At 45.5% G+C, this 22,071-nt stretch overlaps 1 protein-coding gene across 1 annotated transcript; it reads right to left on the bottom strand.

Annotated features, from left to right (window-relative positions):
* Positions 1-1,425: 1,425 nt before the first annotated feature.
* On the bottom strand, positions 1,426-17,217 carry STC2 (stanniocalcin 2). Its single transcript, XM_044661676.1, has 4 exons — positions 16,856-17,217; positions 13,959-14,101; positions 9,379-9,590; positions 1,426-2,498 (listed from the first exon to the last, which is right to left on the bottom strand). Exons 1-4 carry the CDS (start codon positions 17,004-17,006, stop codon positions 2,096-2,098), a joined length of 909 nt encoding a protein of 302 aa, XP_044517611.1. The 5' UTR covers positions 17,007-17,217; the 3' UTR covers positions 1,426-2,095.
* Between the last annotated feature and the right edge of the window lie 4,854 nt (positions 17,218-22,071).

The raw sequence follows: 22,071 nt of genomic DNA, 5'->3' as shown, positions 1-22,071 counted from the left end.
GCAGCGGCATGAGAAGCTCGGTAATCAGTCCTTGGTTTTCCTGGCAGCACGATGTGGTTTTATTAGGCAGAAGACGGTCTTGGTGAATCCTCCCTCCAGCCCTGTTGGAGTTGTGGACTATGCAAAGGTGAGATGACAGAGTGAGGTAGGGGTCGAAGATGTTGGGACCCTTAAGACGAGGCTCTGGCAGTGGAGACACTTCGATGGAGAAGGAACCTGAGCTGTGGCTTTCCCCTTTTTTGCCCTGTCCTTAGATTCTTCTAAGGGAGAATGTGCTGACGTGCACATCTCTGACAGAAATATTTTGGACCTTCTTCTCCTAGGGGAAGGAAGGACCTATTCCAGGAGCCATCTCAGCTTCTGTGTTTTCCTGGAGTAGTAGCCAGGAGAGGCAAGAAAGGATTGTTTTATTTGATAGTCTAGAGGGCAAGAGCTAGGGAGAGAGGGATCTGAGTCAGAGATGCGTTAATGGTGACAGTGGGCTTAAGTTTATTCTTTCCTTCCTTTCTTCATGTTGACTCTCCTTCCTTGGACATTTATGACCAGGCTCTCCTCAAAGTGGACTGTCTTCCAAAAAGAGTAGGCACTCTCTCATCCAGGCTACCCAGAAACACACCTTTTCTTTTCCCTCCTTTTGGATTCTGGTAGTAGAGATCCCTGTTTTAGACACAGCTTCAGGAAGCAAATAATGTCAGCTGTTCTTTAGCAAACTGATAATGGGGAGAAACAAAATTCTAAGGGAGGCTCTATCAGACGTATTGTATGTTTGTATGTTTGTGCTTCCTTCCTCACTGTTTTCCTAAGGGGCTAGAAGTCCACATTAGTCATACATTCCTTTACAGGGCTTCCGCCTGAGTTCGACCAATGGCTTAAAGTTCGCTTTTGGAAGATGAACACAAAGAACAGTGTATGTTTCCATCATATGCGTGGATTTGTAGCACAGGACTTTGAAATGTAGGAGGTATTTAATAAATGTTGGTTGGCCTGGGGGAAAAAATAAAGAAAAACTAACAGAGAGGGATGGGTTCGCTTTGTGATGGACAGAGCACACTGGGTTTGGAGTCCAAATGTAATGGACAGAGCACTAGGTTAGAATCTCAGCTCTGAAACTGACTTCTTGTATGATTTTGAGCAATCTACTTCATCTCTCTGGGCCTCAGTTTCCTGATCTGTAAAATGAGACCTAAAGGTCCCTCCTGGCTCTAGAACCCATTATGGTTTTTTTTAAATAACCTAGTTGTCTTATCTAAACGTCATTTATTTAGATGACAGAAATAGATGATTTCTATGGTCTTTTCCAGCTGGCTCCTATGATCCCATAGTTTTAATGACCCAGTAGCCTTGTTTAAAAGCCATTTATTTAGACAACAGACAAGTAGATGCTATTGGATAAATAAAAAGCCAAATTGTGAAGTAAAGCAGTGGTTAAGATACACATGGGGGCCATCTGATCAGGCCGTTTCACCCATACAGGGAACAATGGCTCAGAACAAAACCCAGAGTTCTCTGCTTCAAGGATCTGGGCAAGAAACCGAATTTCAGCGTGGCACCAAGCATCACAGCTGACTCTCCTCTTCCTCTCAGCCCTTCTTCTTCCCTGCATCCCCAGTGATGACTTGACATTCACAGCTGCATCTGAATCCAAATTCCCAGGGAACCCAACCACTCTTTGGGAAGACAGCACCGAAAGCCACAGAAGTGAGCCTAGCGTTGGTGATATGGCCGGGCCCAGGTGGAAATGCCCAACCTCGCTCCCTCCTCCCCACCCCCACAACAGAGCAAACCATCAGACTGACACCCACTTGGCCCTATTGCTCAAAAGAAGACAAAAGTTAAAATGAGGACAACACTTGGAGCACTCACTTAAATATGCGTAAGTGCCGAATTCACCAGGTACAACCAAGAGCTTACTAGCTCCGGTGTCTCCATCTCAGCTGCCCTTTCCACTTATTTATACACCTTCGATGAAGTCCACAATTCCCTTAATACCCTGCATGTGACATCCCCCCGCTTTAATGGTAAATGTTTTGGAATGTCCATAGATAAGAAAATGGACGGTATGGAGGAAAGATTTCATGATCAAGTGTGTGTCTTTTCACCTCCGGATATCTGAATACTCAGCCCGTTCATCTTCCCACTCATGACTTCCCTGGGCTCCCTGGGTTCCTTGGCTCCCGGCTTTGCCACGGATGTGGGCATTTGGGTGACTCTTGCTACCTCTTTCCCCCTTGGCACCTCTGGAAGCATCCCTCCCGCTCGGCTCTGGGAGGTGGAAGCCTAGATCCCCTTGGTAAGCCCGGAGGGTCTTGGAGCCCTCGGCCTGCAGCTGTCTCTCAGGACTGGCCGCCGACTCTCCTTGGGCAGCCGAGTTACAGAAGCTCAAGATGGAGCAAAGGCTTCCCCAGTTCTGTTCACACTGAGCCTGCACGCTTCGGGTGATGGCCTCTTTCACCTCTTCCCCACAGGTCAGCAGCATGTTCACCAGGTCTACGTAGGGTCTGGAATTGCAGGCACAAAGAAGGGGCCGGATGCCCGGAGTGGGTGGTGGGAGAAAGAGAGAAGAAAAGAGACACTAAGAATGAAACAAGGCAATGGGCAGTGCTTTGGAAGCTTGAGCCTAAGGGCCTGATTCCTGTGTCCCCCTTGCACAAACATTACAGGGGCCCCCAAAGAACAAGTCTAGAACCAGAAAGGATCGACTACATCTATGTCTCAGCTTCTGCCGGAACTCTTTGAAGGGGTCTCAGCTAAAATTGTTTTAGAAGAGTGATCCTGTGTTCAAGCTGGACAAAAATGCATTATCCATTATGAGCAAAACTGAGCATTCAAGGAATATTTATCCTTGGACAAGGAGCTAAACCTCCTTAGTTTTTTCATCATAAAATGAAGGGATTGGACTTGGTGGGCAGCCTTAAATCTATGACCTGAGGTGCAGGGCATTGTGTTAATTTAAATGGTCAAGATGACCTCAAGAGACTAATAATGCATTGGTGAGGAGAAAGGGGATATACCCCTGCCCCAAAATACACACACATGTGTGTGTGCATGTATATATTTATAAATATTATTATTAATTAATATTATATATTTATATGTAATAAATATATAAATGTGTGTGCATGCAGGTATATATGTACATGTATATCTATACACGCATATGCATATAAATATATGGCATATTTATATGTGTATATGTATATAAAAGCCCAATGACAATAACTACTATGTTTTAGAGCATTTCAAAGCTGCTTTATATCAATTATTTACAACTCACAATAACCTTGTGAGGTAGATATGACAGATATCATCCCCCCACTTTACAGCTAGAGAAACTGAGTCTCAGGAAAGGTGAATCACTTGCCCATGGTCACAAAGCTAGTGTTATTGAGAGATCTGAACCCTGGTCTTCTTGGTTTCAAGACTCATTCTCCTTGTGAATCCCCACAGCCTCTCAGTAAAAATACAAAATTGAATTCAATAAGCACAAAATGTGGGCTGCTCGGTGGCACAGTGGAGAGACCAACGGACTTGGGAGACAGGAAGACCAGACTTCAAATCCTGCCTCAGATACTTACTAGTGATGTGACCCTGGCTAAGTCACTTAACCTTTATCAGCCTCAGTTTCCTTATCTGTAAAATAGAGATGGTGATACTAGCACCTACTTCATAGGGTTCTTGGGGAGGGTCTCATGACAAAATATGTAAAGTGCATTGCAAACCTTAAAGTGTTACAAATGCTTTAAAACTAAAATGAATGAGTAGAAGAGACAAAACATTGCTTCATCTGTGAAATGGACATACTAATAACTGCTTACAGGTTGGTTTAAAGAGCTAATGAAGGAATAATCACTTTTCTAGAGTGATTTCTAGTTTATAAAGTGCTTTGCTTGCAGCAGCCTTGTAAGGTATGAGTGGTTTCAACCCCATTTTAAGGACAGCAGGATTGGGGTCTGGAAAGGCCTTTAGTCTGATCCCTGATTTTAGAGGAGACCTCAGCTCAGACAAGGGACCCCACTGGAGGGCCCTGAATAATGGGCTACAAATCACTTTGGTCTGCAACCTTTCTAGGATGAAGGGAGGTTATGCCACAGGGTTTGGAGAAAGGACACAATATGTGATATTGAGACATGGGGGTCTGAAACCCAGTGCTGACATTATTGTGGGCAAATCCCAGCCTCTCTGATCCTCCATCTGTAAAATGGGGATGGCAGTGCCTGCCCTCCTTACCTCACAGGGCTGGGGTGAGCAAAGTAAGCCTTCTTAACAATTAAAAGGGCTTAAGTAAGGGCAATAGTTGTTCATTTTAATTCCCGAGACTGGAGACGTGCAGAATGCCTCCACTGAGCTGCCCTGAATGAGGGCTAAGTGTCCTCAAGCAGAAACATTCAGTTCTCTGGCCACTCCACCTGCCTTGGGTTGTGTTGTTAGGAAAACAGTGCCAGAGGAAGGAATGGCAGAACTGTGTGAACCACCCAGAACCAGGCACCGTGCCTCCTTCTCACGTCCTAAGGCCAATCTGGGACAGGGAGGTCTCTAGATTTGATTCTGCGTTTGCTTTTGGAGGTTTTCTTAGCCCACAGGGGCCAGGTTAGCCCAGAGGGCCAATGTTATCTGGAATGTGGCTAACCGTAGTTCCTAAACCATCCAGTTCAGCAGTTCTTGCCTAACAGGCCCCTTGTGCATATTTGATAGTAAATATTGTCACTCTGGGCCATTATATGGGTCATAAAGTTCACTTAGGAATGTGTGAACACTTAAGAGAAGGAATAAAACTCTCCCCAGTACACTGAGGTAGAAGGAGCATTGGGTTTGAGTCCCAATTATTTATTATTCGATAGGGAAAGACCAGAAAAGGCTTTATTCTTGATGGCTATATGATCTTGGGCAAGTCTGCTTTCCTTCTGTGGGCCTCAGCTGCCTCTTCTAATAAAGAAGGGAAGGCATTTTTATAGCATCTACTCTGTGCCAGGCACTATGCGAAGCATTTTTTACAAAACAAATATTTGATCCTCAGAATAACTCTGGGAATAGATGCTGCTATTATTCCCATTTTACAGTTGAGAAAACTGAGGCAGAGAGAAGTTTAAGCAACTTACCCAGAGTCCTACAGCTAGTAAGCTATCTGAGGTCAAATTTGAACCCAGGTCTTCCTCACTACAGGCCAAAAAAGTTTTCTATCCATTGTGCCATATAGCTACCTCAAGAAAGTAGGACAAGGTGGTCTCCAGGGTCTTGTCCAGCTCTGGATCCCAAGAAGAAGCAATGAGGACCTGTTTGCCATCTTTGATTATCTTTAATATTTAAGTTATGGATAGACTTGAATTTTTTTTAAACCTCTACCTTCTGTCTTAGAATCAATTCTGGGTACTGGTTCTAAGACAGAAGAGTGGTAAGGGGTAGGCAATGGGAGTTAAGTGACTTGCCCACGATCACCCAGCTAGGAAGTGTCTGAGGCCAGATTTGAACCTAGAACCTCCTGGGTAGACTCGAATTTTTGTTTATCAAGTATGCAGTACTTTAAGATTTCATTGTTTTTCAGTCCTGTCTGACTCTTCATGGCCCCATTTGGGTTTTCTTGGCAAAGATCCTGGAGTGGGATTGCCATTTTCTTCTCCAGGTCATTTTATAGATAAGGAAACTGAGGCAAACAGGACAAAGTGACTTACCCAGGGTCACACAACTAGTAAGCATCTGAGGCTAATTTGAACTCAGAAAGATGAATCTTTCTGATTCCAGGCCTAGCTCTCTAGCCACTGTGTCACCTAGCTGCCCTCTTTAAGCCCTCTAAAGGGATTCACTAGCATTTAAATCCATCTGTCCTTGCGTATTACTGAGTTAAAGTGGGATAGATTCTTCTAGAGGGAAAAAACAAAGCCCTGGGGAGTGAGACACTTTTTGTGAGCTTACACAGCAGATGAGGACACTCTAGAGCTCACAGTGATACTTGGCTGCTGGTGCTAAGAACCAGGGACTGACCCACGGAGGTAGAGAAAATAGCTCTGGATTTGGGATTCGAAGCTCTGGGTTTGATCCCAGGTCCAGTACGTTTCCTGTCTGTGCGACCTTGGACAATTTCTCCCTCTAGGCCTCAGTCTACTTCTCTGTAAAATCCGAGGATTGGACTCCATCTCTGAGATCTCTCGGAGTTCTAATTCTTTTGATTAGTGTGATGTAGTTCAGTACTTCACCAGCAAGAAAATCAAACAGCATTCAATGACCCACTAATTATAAGTGAAACAACTATGGGAAGCAGAGAAATGAGACAGTTTGGGTCCATCTGGGCCCACTTTGCTCATCTAATTTTCATACTGAACTTTTTCCCCCCCTCAAACCCTTATCTTCTGTCTGTCTGTCTTGGAATCAATACTGATTCTAAGGCAGAAGAGCAGTAAGGTCTAGGGCAATGGGGGTTAAATGACTTGCCCAGGATCACACAATTAGGAAGTGTCTAGATTTGAACTCAGGATCTCCCATCTCTAGGCCTGGCTCTCAATCCTTTGAGCCACTCAGCTGCTCCCCCCCCACCCCCCAATACTGAACTCTTAAGAGCCATTACAATGGTGGAAAGAATGCTAGGTTGGAGTTAGAAGACCTGGGTTTAAATAGCAGCTCTGATACTCACAACACTGAAGCTGCGTCTCCTTAGTGAAGTCATTTTACTTACTGAGCCTCAGCTTTGTAATGATTAAAATGAGAGAGATAATGGTAATATGAATACTACTAGCAATAACACACTACCTACCTCGGATGATTGTTATGAGGGAAAGTGCTTCGTAAACTTGGGAATTCAAACTCTAATTATTTTCTCCATTTTGTTGTCTCGTTCTCCTAGAAGGAAGGGTGGGGTGAGCTGTCGACCATCCAGGTTGGCTGGCTGGGGGGGTGGTGGGGGGGAGCAGCATGCTATTCAGGTCTTGGCAGCCCAAGGAGATGGCTCTAGGACTCTGGGCTAGTCAGTACTATTCAGTCAGCTTGGAACTCTCTCTGCCTGACGAGAGAGCTGCACACTATTAGGGTGTGCAGAACACTCTTAATCTAAGTTGTCCTGGGCTGGCACAGTGCCTTCTCATGCTGCAGCCTCAGCCTGTGTCTAATGACAAAGCCCAGCTCCCTTAACTGGGTGTCAGCGCGGCTAAAGGATTTAAAAAAAAAATACTTGGAAGGAGACGTGCCTGGCAGCTCCAAGCCACTGACTGTTGCCAGCAAAACAGCAACAGTGCTACAGCTGGAGAGCCAGGGTGGCTGGAGCTTGGAGAAGGAGTGTCTGATGACACCAGAAAAGTAGTGTGAAGTTGGGCCATGGTACTTAATTTCCCTGAGCCTCAGTTTCCTTAGCTTTCAAACGGAGATGATAAAACCATACTAAGTCTCACAGGGTTGTGAGGAAAGGGCTTTGTGGACTTTTAAACACTAAAAGAAATGAATTCTTGTCAGGAGATCCTGCTGAAGGCTAGGTTTTTCCACTGGGATTGTTTTATTTCTTTTTAGAACCTCTCAGTGTCCCCAAACACCAAGGGATATGTGTAGCTTGTCCCTGGGAGCCCAGAAATAACCCCGATGACATGGGGGTGAAGGCTGTTGCAGAATCCCTGAGGAGCTTCCTAATTCTTCAAAATGGGTCAAGCCCTGACCCACATTCCAGGTCCCACCAGAAAACTCACATTTCAAGGGAGGGCTCCACCATTCCTGTCTGTTTAAAGACAGACAGCAGTCCCAACCAGAAAATTTAGCAACACCTATTCAAAAATTCCTAATTCTAAAAGAGACCACTCCAGAAAGGCCAGGTTTCTCCAAGCTGCAGAGGAATATTAGAGGCTTCTAAGTTAACCTTCCAATTTTCAGTGTTTGGAGCCAACATTTTTTGTCTCCGAAAGGATGTGTGTTGGTCATGCGTGTGAATGAACTTGGTGAGTGTTTCTTGGCCATGGAGTTTGTTTGCCTCTTGTCTTACTTAAGAGTTTTGAGGGACAATCTCTCATTCCCAGAGGTGCCCAGAAAGGAGGGAGTTTCACAGCTCCCCCTTCACCTAACATAAGCATGTTCAAGAGATGAAAGAAGGGCCCCATTTGGGAACTTGGAAATACCTTACTTATTTGCTAGAGGACCCTCTCATTCCTAGCTACAAGTGAGCAGCCATCATGGTCCAGGAGAAAGGCCTGGAACAAGGAGACCTGAGGCTGATTTCTGGCAAGTTGACTCCTATCTTTGAGTGCTTTAGTTTCTCTAACCGAAAAGTGGGAAGTATATCTAGGGATGGTGTGAGGCTGAGGAATCATGATACATATGGAATCTCCCCTCTGAAGATGGAAAAACTATCATCCTTCTAGGTAAGGGTTTTGAAATACCCCACATTTTTTTTTTACTAAGTTTGTGGGTTTTCTTGTTACTACTAGGTTATTAGGCATTCTCAGTAGTCAGAAGGGCAGGCTGTCCCATGTCTCAGGGCAGGCTGCTTACCTCTGCAGGACAAATTGCAGGATCTTCATACCCCCTTATTCAGGGTGGGTTCTGGAGTCCCATGTAATATTAGTGGAACTAGTTCTGCTATAAACCAAAATGATACCAACATTTGGTGGATATGGATTGCAAATGGCAAATTTCAGGGCATTTAAATCACTAGTAATCCCAGGTCAGGCTTCTGGGACATAGTAGAAAGAATGCTGGGTTTGGAACCCAGAGATCTTTCATAGCCACATGCTACATATGATTATGGGCAACTCACAATCTCGGTTTACTCAAGTGTAAAATGGGGACAAAAAAACCCTGCATTACCCACCTCAGAATTATTGTGAGGATAAAAGAGATCCAGCATGTAAATAATTTTGTAAATTTAAAGCATCTATTAATAGTTCTTTTTTTAAATCTTTACCGTCTGTTTTGGAATCAAGGCTGTATATTAGTTTGAAGGCAGAAGAGTGGTAAGGGCTAGGCAATGGAGGTAAATGACTTATTCAGGGTCACAAAGCTAGGAAGAGTCTGAGGCCAGACTTGAACCCAGGATCTCCCATTTCCAGTCTGGGCTCTCTATCCACTGAATCACTTAGCTGCCCCTGAACTATTTTTTTCAAAATTAATTGAGAACAAAGAGAATACTGTTCCTGAGGACCTCTTACTAGCATAACTATTTGCTTTAGGCAAGCTTTCCCATCTTTGATGCTTCTGGGTTTTGAAAAGGTGGCACTCAAATGCCAATGGGAGGGAAGGCCTGGAGAGGCCACTTGGGCTTCTGCATAGAAAATTATAACTTTTTCCATTTTCTAGAAAAGCTGATCTCTCAAAAAGAGGTCACTTCTCTTTCTCCCAATATCATCTCTAATCAGACCAAAGTGAGGGAAATTCCTTTTGCAACTGACTTGTGACTAAGCAGCCAAAACTCACTCATGCAGTAGCAGATCTTTGAAATGGATCATCTCCACCATCACTTGTATGTTCTCTTTGGCAGCAGAGCAGAGGTTGTGTTTCAGGTAGCATTCCCGCTGTAACTGGAATACCATCTCCTTAATGGCTGGGCACTTCCGGCTGATGCAGCTGAATTTATGTCTCAAGGCGTGGGCTTTACACTTCAGGGCATCTTTGATGAAGGACTTACCCTGAACAAATAAAGAAGGGAGGAAATGAGAAAAAAAGTGTATAGCATATCAGTGAGCAATAGGTTCTTATACTGGATCTATCACCCATAGATTAAGAGGTTGAAATGACCCTAGGAGCCATCCACTCCAACTCTCATTTTACAGATGAGGAAACTGAGGTACAAAGGGATTAAGTGACTTGACAAGGTCAAATAAGCAGTATGTGACAGAGGCAAGATTTGATCTTGCATTACAAAGCCAGCCCCTTCTTTCCACTGGGCCACATTCTTTCCCGCTGTATAAACTTAAGCAAATCTCTTCCTTTCTCTAGGATCAAAGTCTCCATTCCTATAAATGAAGGAGTTGAAGTAGGTAAGTTGAAGGAGCTGAACTAGGGCCAGCTAGGTGTCATAGTAGATAGAATGGTGGGCCTGTAGCCAGGAAGACTCATCTTCCCGAGTTCAAATTTGGCCCCAGACATGTAGTAGTTGTATGACCCTGGACAAGTCAGCTTACTATGTTTACCTCAGTTTCCTCATCTATAAAATGAGCCAGAGAAGGCAATGGCAAACCACTCTAGTATCTTTGCCAAGAAAACCTCCAATGGGGTCACAAAGAGTCAGACATGACTGACCAATGGCAGGGAACTAGACAATCTCTAAAACCCCTCCCAACTTTAACAGTCTAGATAATCCGATAAGCTTGTTCATGTTTTGTGTTCATTCTCCCTGGACCAAAGTGGGGCTGACAGCTGTAAAATTTTCCACTTTAGAATAGAAAACTTGATAAGCGAAATGTTGTAGTGGGAAAAGTGATGGAGTTAGAATCGGGGAACTTAGAGATCTGGGCCCAAATTCCAGCTTCAACACTTACTTGCGATGTCACCTTGGACAAACAACTGAAATCCCTTTGAGCTTCAGGTTTTACATCTGCAAAATGGCTGATAATAGCTCCAACCTCCCAGGGTTGTTGAGGGGAAAGCACATTGTAAAACTCAAAATGCTATTTTAAAAAAAGGAGCTTTGTTGTCACTCTTATTAGTCAGGAGGTTGATCCTGGGCCAGTTAGACCTTGAGAAATAGCAAGGCTCTCTCTACCTTGTCTTCTTTCTTTTTTTCTTTCTATCTATTGCAGAAGCTCTCTCTGATGGAAGGAAGCCCCAGATACTGACTTCAGACAGCTGGAGCTTTCCTCAGAATTATCATCAGTTGAGTTTATACCTATTGTCTCCCCACTCCAATCCTCCCTCAGGGTTAATAGTGCTGTTTGTCATCCCCTACTCCCCCACCCCAGTGGAAGTTTCCTTTTGCATGTGCTCAGATTGTACATGGATTCCTCAGTCAGCTGCAATGAATCGCCTTTCTCTTTTTCCTTCTGATCGCATTTTCAATCTCGAGGAGAGGTATTAACATTGGCTTTTCTCATTCCTGCTAGAAAACCAGCTGTAGTTAGAAAAAGAATTGGCTCGGACATCAGAAGACTTGGGTCTGACTTCTGGCCCCAGCTTCTTATTGCCTCTGTGCCCATGGACAAGCCATTCCCCCTTTCTGGGTCTCAGCTTCTTCCTCTGTAAAAATGAGGTGGTTGGCTTGATTGACCTCTGAGCTCTCTTCCGGTTCTAAATCCAATGATCCCTCATGCCTACGATCCTGCTTCCCTAAGTCCCCATGAAATTTCCTCTTCTACCTTTTGGAGGAAAATTCCTTTTCATTGGAAAATGATCCCTACTCCTTTTAGGTATTAAAATTGTCGTCTCTGTGACACTTGCCTGGCAGCATCTGGAGATTTGAGCTACTCAGCTGACACAGACATCCCTCCCTCCTCCTCACTCTCCCTGCCTTGGAGTGGCCAAGCCATCCAGCTAGGCACACATCTGGCCTACAGTTCTCTTTCCTGGCAGCCCTATTGGTCTCTTCTTATCCTAGAAAGGAGACAGCTGTTAGGGGCTTCAGAGGGGAGCTTAGAGTGTTTAATTCCTTTATCAACCTCCAATAGCAGGTCAGGCATTTATGCATCAAAGTATACTCAAGTCCTCATGCTTTCCATTACAGCAACAAACTGTTGCAGATGACTTTTCCTCATGCTTTTTCAGATGGACACAAAGAGTTACATTGGAGTTGGAAAAGTAAGAGGGTTAGGGTTGGAATTTAGTGATTATTTGGTACATTTATTTGGGTTTCTTGGAAACAATTGTAACAATTTGAATATATTTTCTTTGCAACAGAAAAAAAGGTTATGTAGTTACCTTTCTTTTTTCCTTAGCTCTTTCATCTGTTCCTTCTTCTCCCTATCTTACTATCCCTTTCTATTAAGTGGAAAAAAGATCCACCAATCTGAAAACCTCCTGGAAACTGAAATCTCTGAGGGTGTGTGTGTGTGTGTGTGTGTGTGTGTGTGTGTGTGTGTGTGTGTGTGTGTGTATTCTGAAAATAAGACTCTTAGGACCATAGCAATTAAAAAATATTTCAGGTAACTGCCTTTCCCCCCTCTCTTTTGCTCCTTGACTCTGTAATTTTAATGTTTTATGGATCTATAAAGCATGAAAATTGAGTATGTATACTTTTGCTCCATCCACTGATGGAGGAAGCTAGTCTAATAGAAGGAGCACTAGATTTAGAATCAAGACTGGGTTTGAGGCTCTATGGTTTTGGATACTGGACAAGTTGCTTCACCTCTCTAGATTTGTTTCCTCAACTGTAAAAAGAAGACCCTGACTGAATAAGCTTAAAAATCCCTTCCAGATGTAATTTTATGCCACACATAATTTTTGTGAACTTCTGTAGCCAAAAAAAAAAGTCATCTCCTGGTGGCTAAACTGCTGGTGAAGCACCTCTTCAATTTTAGCAAAGTTTCTCCTTCAAGGATAGACATAAGTCCATCACCAAGACTGTGTGCAAAGTCCTCTCAGCCTGGCAGGGCTGCCAGAGCTTTTGCTCACTGGCAAAGCCTTTTAGAACCTGGGACCAACTCTATATTCAATAAGGCAGTGGACCAGGATCTTAGTAGAGAACCACTCTATTATGTTTCCTAATTCCAGGGAATTCTAATGGATCTTTGCTCATGGAGAGGAGAGTTGGGAAAGCAGAGCTTCAAAGCTTATCTCTTCTACCACTGTTCTTTTGCCATCTCTCCTGCCACCTTTACTGCACACCCCCCCCCCCCCCAACTACTACCTCAACCTCTAGCCTGCCAGGCTCTTTTTGCCTACTTCTAAGGAAGAATAGGTGATGCCATAGTTACTTCTCAATGCCAAAATCCAGGGGAAATCATGTGATAATGAAAGACAACCCTGTTTTGCATGCATTGCCTACAGAAAGATACCAGATGATGGCTGGGGATTTTTTAAAACTACACTATAAACTGCAAGGTCAAGCCAAAAGTAGCTGGCCCATCCAAATGTTCTCATTTCTCCCCAGTGAAATGGGAGAGTAGGTTTACAAGACATAATAACAGGATGCTTCAGTGATGTATAAAATGGGCTGGGGAGAAAGCGAAGGCAAGGAGACTAATGTCACATGCTTTCTGAAAATATATTTTTATTGTCAGTGTCAGAGCCAAAGATTATATGCTGTTTGGCTGCCATGCCCAATGTAGTGAAGCTGTTTTAATTCTGCTTAACATGAAACTAGCTAGAGTGTATTCTACCTAGACTAGGTCTAAATGGCTAGATAAAGTGGAAAATTGAATGGAGATTCTTTGGTGAGTAGGGAGAACCAGTCAGACTGAAATAGGGTAGAAAGAACACAGGGCTTGGAATGAGATCTGGGTTCTAACTCAGCTTCTGCCACTTATTAGTTATGTCCTTTCCCTTCTTCCTGACTCAGTTTGCTCATCTGAAGCCAGATTAGATGATGTTCCAAGTTCCTTTCCAAATCTAAAATCCTTTGGTGCTGATAAGAGGGGACTGATTTTTGTGACATCTCAGCTTCACCTACCTTTCCATATCTGGCTATAGTAGCTTTTATAATACTGTCCCACAGGACTAATCTAGTCCTAAACTAGGTGTGTGATAATCAGAGTGAGGGGTGTCAAGTTGGGGTGCTGCCTCAGGACTTCTGTTGCTTTCCTGGGTGTGCACTCTTTGTCCTGACCTTGGTCTACATTGTTCAGATTCCCAGATGATTGCTCAACTCTCTTTATTTCACTTTGCTTACACAGACTCAGCCTAAGAGCCCAGAAGAGTTTAATATAGTCAATTCTGTGACCCCCATAATAGTTCGACTGAGCACTAGGGGAGGGAACATGAGTATTCATTTCTTCTTTTGAAGTCTGCTTCATTAGATTTTTTAAAAAAGACTGAGGCGAATAAAAAAAAAGTTTTTCCTATGAGTATTTCACAAAGCCTATTCATATCACACTTCCAATGACAAATATCAGATTTTTCTTTACCTGGGCATCGAATTTTCCAGCGTTGTGCAGGAAGGTCATACAAATATCATGCAAGCCTCGAATCTCACAAGAGTTGTTTTCAAAGCACTCAAATACTCCACATCCCACGTCGCCAGCATTCACCAAGCAATGTTGGATTTCCGCTAAAACAAAGATTTAGAGGCAAATCCATACAGCCAGTTAGACTAGGGGATCAAGGAAACAGGATAGAAACAAAATTTCCCAATAACCATTTCAGGGCAAAAAGAGCACAGGGAGTTGGGATGTACTTAAAAAAAAAAAAAGAAAAACAACAACTAGTTATTTGCAGAACATCTACAAACCTACATTACAAAAATAGTATCCAGAAAGGACAGTGTCCTGTCATTCCATTTTATCCTACCATTTTTCACTAAACCCTTAGAGGTAATATTTTGCTTTAGAGCAGATGGTATTTTAAACCCTGCTTATTAAACCTACCAAGCAAGTACACTTTTTTTTTTTAATAGCCTTCTTACCTCCCTTTTACATTTGCAATACTTCACCATTTTGGTGGTATCAGTTAAATAAAACATTTGTCTCTATTTAGATCTGTAGAAGCTGCTGCCTATTAAATCCCATCCATTTCCTGCCTGGCAGAAAAGGATCTCTGCCAAATGGAGTTTCAATTCAGCTTTATGATTCAACACCTAAAAATTAAAACAAAATTCCTATTAAGGCAGTGCCTAGAAAACCATCTGCATTAAAAATACCAAGCTGGTGGAGCCGTGGTTTGCAAGGAGCTTAGAAAGAGAGTCAACTTGGGGGCAATCCTTCAGGGCTAAGTGAATGATGCCCAGAAGCTGAATGATCCACTCAGTTAGAGGCTCCTTTAATTAGAACTCCAGAATGCGACAAGATTTCATTTAATTTTCCATAAACCCCAGCAGTATGAGCCAGCGGTCTCCTCTCCTTCTCTCTTCCCTTCTCTCCATCCCTCCCCCCACCTCCTCCCCATAGGGACAACAATTTCTTTTCTTCGGAAAGGAGTATGGCTTAAATGCTCTGCATAAATCGGGTGGTGGAAAGAACCTTGAATTTTGAGTCAAGGGAGCTGGGTTTGAAGGCTAGGCTTGCTAAGGACTATCTGTATGACCTTGGGCAAGTAATTTACCCTCTTTCCATGCCACAATTTCCTCAATCTATAAAACCAGAGCATTCGATTATTTCTAATGCCCTTTTCAATTCTAGGTCCTATGGGGCACTCGGCCCCTAATCCCCCTTAACCTCAATTAAACCGGTGATAAAATGAGATCAGAAAGGCCCACCATGGGGATGCGACAACCAGGGCAGCCATTAACTCAGACGGCACCAGAAGAGACCTTAAAGATAACTCTCTAAACCTTTCATTTTGCAGTTCCAGAGAAGTTAAGGAGCCTGTCCAAGGTCACACAGACAGTAGGAAACAACTCAGTTCCTCCAGTTCCAGTTAGTGCTTTCCCCACTACACTTGATTGCCTCTCTTGCTATATTAGGAACTATATTGTACTATTCTCTGAGAAAGCTTTACAAGCAGCCCCTGGAGGACAAGAAGTTGGGATGGTGACTGATTCTTTGTCAAGGTTTGGATAAGATCTTGGATTTGGAGATGTGGAGCTGGAAACTCAGCGGTAGCCTGTGGTGGCATACGGGTGGAAACACCCCCCCCCCCCGTATCCCCCACCCTCCACTGCAGTAGCAGGGTGCAGAGAATGTTTCTCGCGGCTGCTGGGCTTCACATGTGGCCAGCCCTAATGGGCACTCGTGCATTCCAGCTCGCACGGGTTTGAATGAGCGACGCTGCAGCATTTACACGGTTAAGGGGGAGAAAAAAAAAAAAAAGGGCGTCCGGGGGTGGGGAGAGCGAAGAAGCTGCAGGAAGCTTTTCTTTCGCTCTGGGAAAAGGTCCAGCCCCGTGCATTGCACGCTTGGGCTCTTTTAGGCAGCTCGCCCACGAGGGTTTGAGGCGCAGCGGCGGCAGCAGCCTAGTTCCCGGCCAGTTGCATCATTTTTCTTCGCTCCCCGCTTTGCGCCAGAAAAGAAGACAACTACCGCTTTTGGATCCGCTCCCGCCTCCCCCACCCCATCCCCAACTCTTTGAGCTCTGCCTGAACCCAAAGCCCGTCAGAACCTGAGGTCCCCGGCTCAGGCGAGCGAACTAAGTTAGCTGCTCGCTCACACAGCATCTTTCCAGATGGAAGCCAAGGCGCTGGGCTGAGTTTAAGCGAAGTGGGGGCACGAGCCAACTTCCCAGAGCGCAGCTTGCGCTTGATGCCCGCAGTCTAGGATTGGGAGCCACGCTCCTTCACGGCGGTCAGCTGCCCAGGGTCATAGGACTGCGAGGTGGAATGAATTTCAGAGATAGCCTGGTCCACTCCAATCCTCTTTTTAAAGAAATGAGGAAACTGAGGCCAAGAAGGGAAGTGATGCTGCTGCACTGTATTCGCTTCTTTAAAGCGTTCAAAAACAAGAGCAGTAGGAGCAAGCAGCCCTACCCCAGCCCAGGGAGCTCATTGCCACGGCAACACGTGAGGATTCCGGGCTACCCATGCTTAAGCATTTCTGTGCAGCTGAAAAGTCGGAAGCCGGCAAGCAGCATGCCGGGTGATCCTGGGGGAAGGGGGGTGGTGGTGGTGGCCCGGGAGAGTTTGCATGCCTGCCTGCTGCCCGGTAACTCATGTTCTCTCACTGGGGCAGAGAGAGAAAAAGAGAGAGAGCGAGAGCGAGCGAGAGAGAGAGAGAGAGAGAGAGAGAGAGAGAGAGAGAGAGAGAGAGAGAGAGAGAGAGAGAGAAGAGAGAAAGACTCGTGCAACCGTAGCATTACAGTGGGGGGTGGGGTGGGGGGTTCGCAGACTGCAAAAATCAGCTTTTTACGGTCACCGTAGCCCCCTTCAACCTACCTGTATTTTGTAGGGAGAGCCGCCCTTTCTGCGGAGAGGCTCTGTCCTGCGTCCCTTCGGGTGGGTTAGTGGCTTCAGTCCCCAGCACGGGATCGAAGCTGGCCAGCACCAACGCCAGGGTCACTAATTGGCTGAACCGCTCCACACACATGGTTGCAGTTACAAAGCTCCCGCTCTGAGAACCTTTACTCTTTGTGTTCTCTTCCTCTTCTTTCGAGTATTCTCCTCCTCCTTCTACTCTTCCTCCTTCTTCTCCTTTTTCCTCCTCCTCCTCCTTTCTGACTCCACAGAGCGCTCGGGAAGGGAGCTCTGTAACCTCTCTTCGGGGAGCATGTGACCCGTGCCGTTGCCAGCGCTGTGGAAGTGCCCAGGAATGGAAAGGATGGTGCTTCAAATATCCCTGGAAGCTCTGGTGTCACTTGAATGAAGGAGTCGAGCAGGTGTTACCCCTGAGCCCCGACCAATCCCCGTCTCATCCCCGTTTGACTATATGGTCAAGGGGCGGAGCTTGCTCCCAACTACTACACACTAAGGGAGGCTAATATTAGGAAGAACTTGCAAACCTGAGTGCTGCATGCGTCCACCTCTATGCGCATAGCCTTACCCATCTATATATGTTCATATAAATTACTGATAGGAAAAAAAAAACCCACAGCTGCTTCGAATTTACCTGAGACCCGGACATTAGGACCCAGAAGCAGGAGCAGAAGCCGGGAGACAGCTCCAGTCCTTTCTGGGATTCAGTGCCTCTGATTCCAAGAGTGCTGGATCTGTAGTAGAAGGACCTGCGTTGGAATGCTGGCTTTGCCTTTTATCACCTGTGTGACCTTGGGGAAGCCCCTTAACCCTATCTGAACCTCAATATCCTTATCTGTAAAAGGAAGGCGTTAAGCTAGACGATTTTTTAAAAGGTCCATTTCAAGTCTAGAGTATTAATTGGAGAGAAGAGTATTGGTCTGCACCTTTGGGAAAGTTTCCTTCGCTCACCCAGCCTTCAATTCCATAAAACCTCCAACATAACCCAGGGCAAATTTCAGCCGGTTCCTGGAGAAACAGCGCAGCCCCAGAGAACACTAATTCTGGTCAATGCTATAGTTTGATTTTGGGGTGGGGGTGGTATGAGGAGAATGTTCTGGGGCAGAGGAACTAGAAATAATATTCTGTTTAAGGCCCCCCCCTCCGCCCTTTCCCCCCGCTGGCTTAACTAATTGCATAGCTTTGGGCGGGAAACCTTCCTGACCCAACCCGGGACAGTGCCAGACCCCTCCCCCCCCGCCCCGAGGTGGGGGGGGGAGGGTGAGGTACCACGTGAGTTCTCTCCTCGCACCCGGGCCACCGTTTGGGCTGGGACGCGGGGAGCCGGGTGGAAAGCTGCTTTTCCCCCCTTTTCTTTTTGCACGCTTCCTTTCTGGAAATGAGGGCAGCAGAAGCAGCCAAGAGCAGCTTGGTAGCCCAGGCCTCCCTCGAGGGCGGACCCAGAGCCCAATGGCCACTTGAATCTTCTGCAAAAACGCGCCTCGTGAGGCGCCCAGACTGTCCAGAGCCGCCGCTGCCGCGCTTACTAGACCCCATTCTTGGGGCGGCCCTTTCCAATCTTGAGGTGGGGAAAAGGCATTTGTCTGCAATCCCGGAGAATGCCTCCTTTTACCCACCCCCTCCCAGCCCCCCCGCCACCCCTCCCCAACAGAGACCCCTAAGCGATTTCCGTTGTATTGTGCTCCGGCTCTAGGATCGTGATGAAAAGTTAGTAGCTGGGAATGTGTCTCTCCGGGGGTGTGTGTGTATGTGTGTACGTGTGTGCGCACACGTATTCGCTGCTCAGGGGGTGTGGGACAAAACCCGCCCCGCCGAGTTCGATAGAGATTTAGTCTCGGGAGCCCGGGGGTCTTGGGCGGAGCCCCAGATCGAAGCTCCGGTACAGACCCCCTCGGGGGACAGCTCCCAGGTTAGCCTTGGCTTTCGGTAGGCACTAGAACTCCCTCCCCTCCCCCAAACCCCAGCTCTAGTCCTTCTCCCGGCTGCCCGGAGTCGGCTGGAGAACGGGCCGCAGCAGGTGAGGCCGGGGTCCCCAGCCCCCACCCCTTGGCCCTGCCCTGTCGCCCTTCGCCCTCCTCCTTCTCTTCCCTCCCCTCCCTTTCCCTCTGCGGTAATCCCCTTCGGAGGTTTCATCACCCACCGCCAGCCAACTCAGCCCCCTCCCTCCACAGCGCGGCGTACAGGCGGCGGGGCTGCCAATGCCATGTGACGGTGCTCGGCGGGGGAGGGGGCTTGGGAGAAAAGGAAAGCCGGGAGGGGGGAAGAGGAAATTGGGTGGGCGATGGGAAAAGAGCTGGCAGGTCCAGCCGGCTCCCGCTTCTCCCGGCGGCTGCTGCTCCCTTCGCTCCCCCCAACCCCCTCCATCCCTACCCAAACTGCGCTCCTAGTCTGTGTCCGTGCAACTGTAAAGGGGAAGGAGAAATGGGAGCGACTTGTACAGCCTAGGCGGCTGCGGCGGCTGGAAACCTCCCGGCCGGCCGCAGCTGTCAGACGAGCTGAGCTGTGCCGGCGAGGGAACTGGGGTCTGGCGGCTGGGGGCGGAAAAGGAGGGGTGGGAACAAGGGAGGGGGCAGGAATTGGAATGTGCGGCTCACCCCGACGGCTCTGGCCGGACTACTGACCAGCACATCAGTGCCTGGGCTGCTGGAAGCTGCTGGCCGGCTCTTCAGAACCGTAGCCACTTGTGACTTTTCCCATCCAAAGTGAAGTGGCCGGCGAGAAGGCGGCCACTCCAGCTCATTGTCGCTTTAAGTATAATGCACTTTGAATTTATATTTGCAAGGGAAACTTACTCTCCTTTATGGTTCACTCACTGAATATCTTTAGCAGATCGCATTTGCCTTAGAAACTAACAAAAAATTCTTGCTACCTCTCGCCAAGACTCCTCTGAGTGGCTGCCTTTACTTGGGCTGGGTTGGTTTTCTCATCCCACACCCACTCCCAGAGATCGCCAGTTTCTCCATCCGGCTTTTGCTGAGTTCAACCTTCTGCAAAGAAAAGACAGTTTCCGCCTTGCAGGTGTGAAAATGAATAATTAGAGGCTATAAAAGCCGCAAACAACTGGCTCCTTCCAGGCTAGCTGAGCTCTGGTAAAAATGCAGACGAAGAAAGCAAACCTAATTCTCACTTCTGCATGTCCCTATGGGGTTGACCTTAAGGGAATCAGAGCAGTAAAGTTAATGCTTCTCCAGGCTTTTCCGTATGATTTTTGCTTTTTGTGTGTTTTTTGTTGTTATTTTATTCTTATTTGTAGGTGATTTATTGAATGAATGAATATACCCAGAATCCTCCAGTCATGAAGAAGAGGTGACCCCGATTTCTGGGAGGTTATGGCCAGGGAGTGCAAGTTCTGGCAGGTCCTACTAAACTGGAAAGGATTGGGGTTATGGGTCTAGGCAGGGACTGTTGTCTGAGGACCAGTTTAACTAAATTTAGGCTGATTGCCAAGTGATAAGTTTTTTCATCCTCAGCAACTAAGAAATCCTTTTGACCAGGCCTGAGGAGGTTGGTGGTTGTGAGAGTATTTATGCGAGAGAAGTCTGACCTCTTCTTCTTGAGATTCTCAAGGGTAAAGAGCCCAGGTTATTCATAGATTGGCCTTAAAATTTTTTTTTAGTAATATTTTTTGTTTTTACATACATCACCTGTATTTAAAAATAAATCCTTCTTTCCCCCCTCTCTGGAGAGCCATTCCTTGTAACAAAGAATAGAAAAGAGAAAGGAAAAAAACAGTTCAGCAAAATCAACCAATATACCAACAAAGTCTGATCATCTGTGTAATGTTTCACACCCATAGTCCTTAAAAAAATCAGTTTTATTTATTTTTGATTTATAAACAGTTGTTTTTTACTCTCTTACTTTTCCCTTTCTCCATGGAGAAAGAAAAGAAAAAAGAAAAGCCACACCCTTGGTAAAACAAATGTACATAATCCAGCAAAAGTAATTCCCACATGTCTAAAAATGCATGCTTCATTCTACATATTTTGGGCAGCTAGATGGCGCAGTGGATAGAATTCCGGACTTCTAGTCAAGAAGACCTGAGTTCAAATATAGCCTCAAACACTTCCTAGCTGTGGAACCTGGGAAAGTCACTTCAACCTGTTTGCCTCAATTTCTTCATTTAAAATTAGCTAGAGAAGAAAATGGCAAACCACTCCAGTATCTTTGCCAAAAAAGCTAAATGGAGTCACAGAATTGGATATAATTGTGTAACAACAAAATTCTATATATTAAGTCCATTACTTCTTTATCAGAAGATGGGTAGCATAATTAGTGGAATTCCTTTGGAATTCTGGTTAATCGTTGTTTTGTTTTTTCTTTAAAAACTCTAGGTAACAACTCTAGAACATAAGGGCAAGGGTGAGGCAAACAGAGTGAAGTAACTTTCCTAGAGTCACACAGCTAGGAAATGTCCACTGAGTTACCTAGCTACCTGCAGTCATTGTGTTTTAAAGTCTTTCAAGGCTGTTTGTTCTTATGGTGTTTTTATCAATTGTTTTCCTGGTTCTGCTCACTTTACCCTTCATTACTTCATGCAAGACTTTCCAGGTTTCTTAGAAATAATTTCTTCCCTCATTTCTTATGGCAAAATAGCATTCATATATCATAATTTGTTTAAATATTTTCCCAATGGATCAGCATGCCCGAAAGTGTTTTTGAACCTATGGGTCCTTTTCATCTTTCTTTAATCGGTTTTTGGAGTATGGGTGTAGTAGTGGTTTCACTGGGTCAAAGGATTTAGGAATTTTGGTGCATAGCTCCGTATTGCTTTCTAGAGTGTCTGGCACAATGCTCTACTTTTGAAAAGGGAGAGAAGTGAATTTTCTTCTCTTCTTTTGAGCTGAGCTTGAGCAACTTATTTCTTTTCTCTGGTTCTACTTTTTTCACTTTGTATCAGTTCATGTTTTCTCATATTTCTTTCCATTTTTGTGTTTATAAAAATTCATCATTTTTTTTACACCTGTGAATTCAATTTAACAAAGGTCCTGTGTTACCTGCTAGGGATATATGTAGAAGTACAAGGACACCGTTTTTGCCCAAAATTCCTTTGAGGGCAGGGTGTGGTAGATGTGACCTGTACATACATCCATGATACAAGGGCAGGGGAACAAAGTGCTTTAGAATCTGGGGACAAAATTCACTTTCAGTTTGGGGAGTCAGGGCAGACTCCATGAAGGAAT

This window comes from Gracilinanus agilis, chromosome 2, assembly GCF_016433145.1.
Source record: "Gracilinanus agilis isolate LMUSP501 chromosome 2, AgileGrace, whole genome shotgun sequence".
NCBI lineage: Eukaryota > Metazoa > Chordata > Mammalia > Didelphimorphia > Didelphidae > Gracilinanus > Gracilinanus agilis.
The sequence above is the reverse complement of the archived record's forward strand: the minus strand, read 5'-3'. Positions and strand labels throughout refer to the sequence as shown.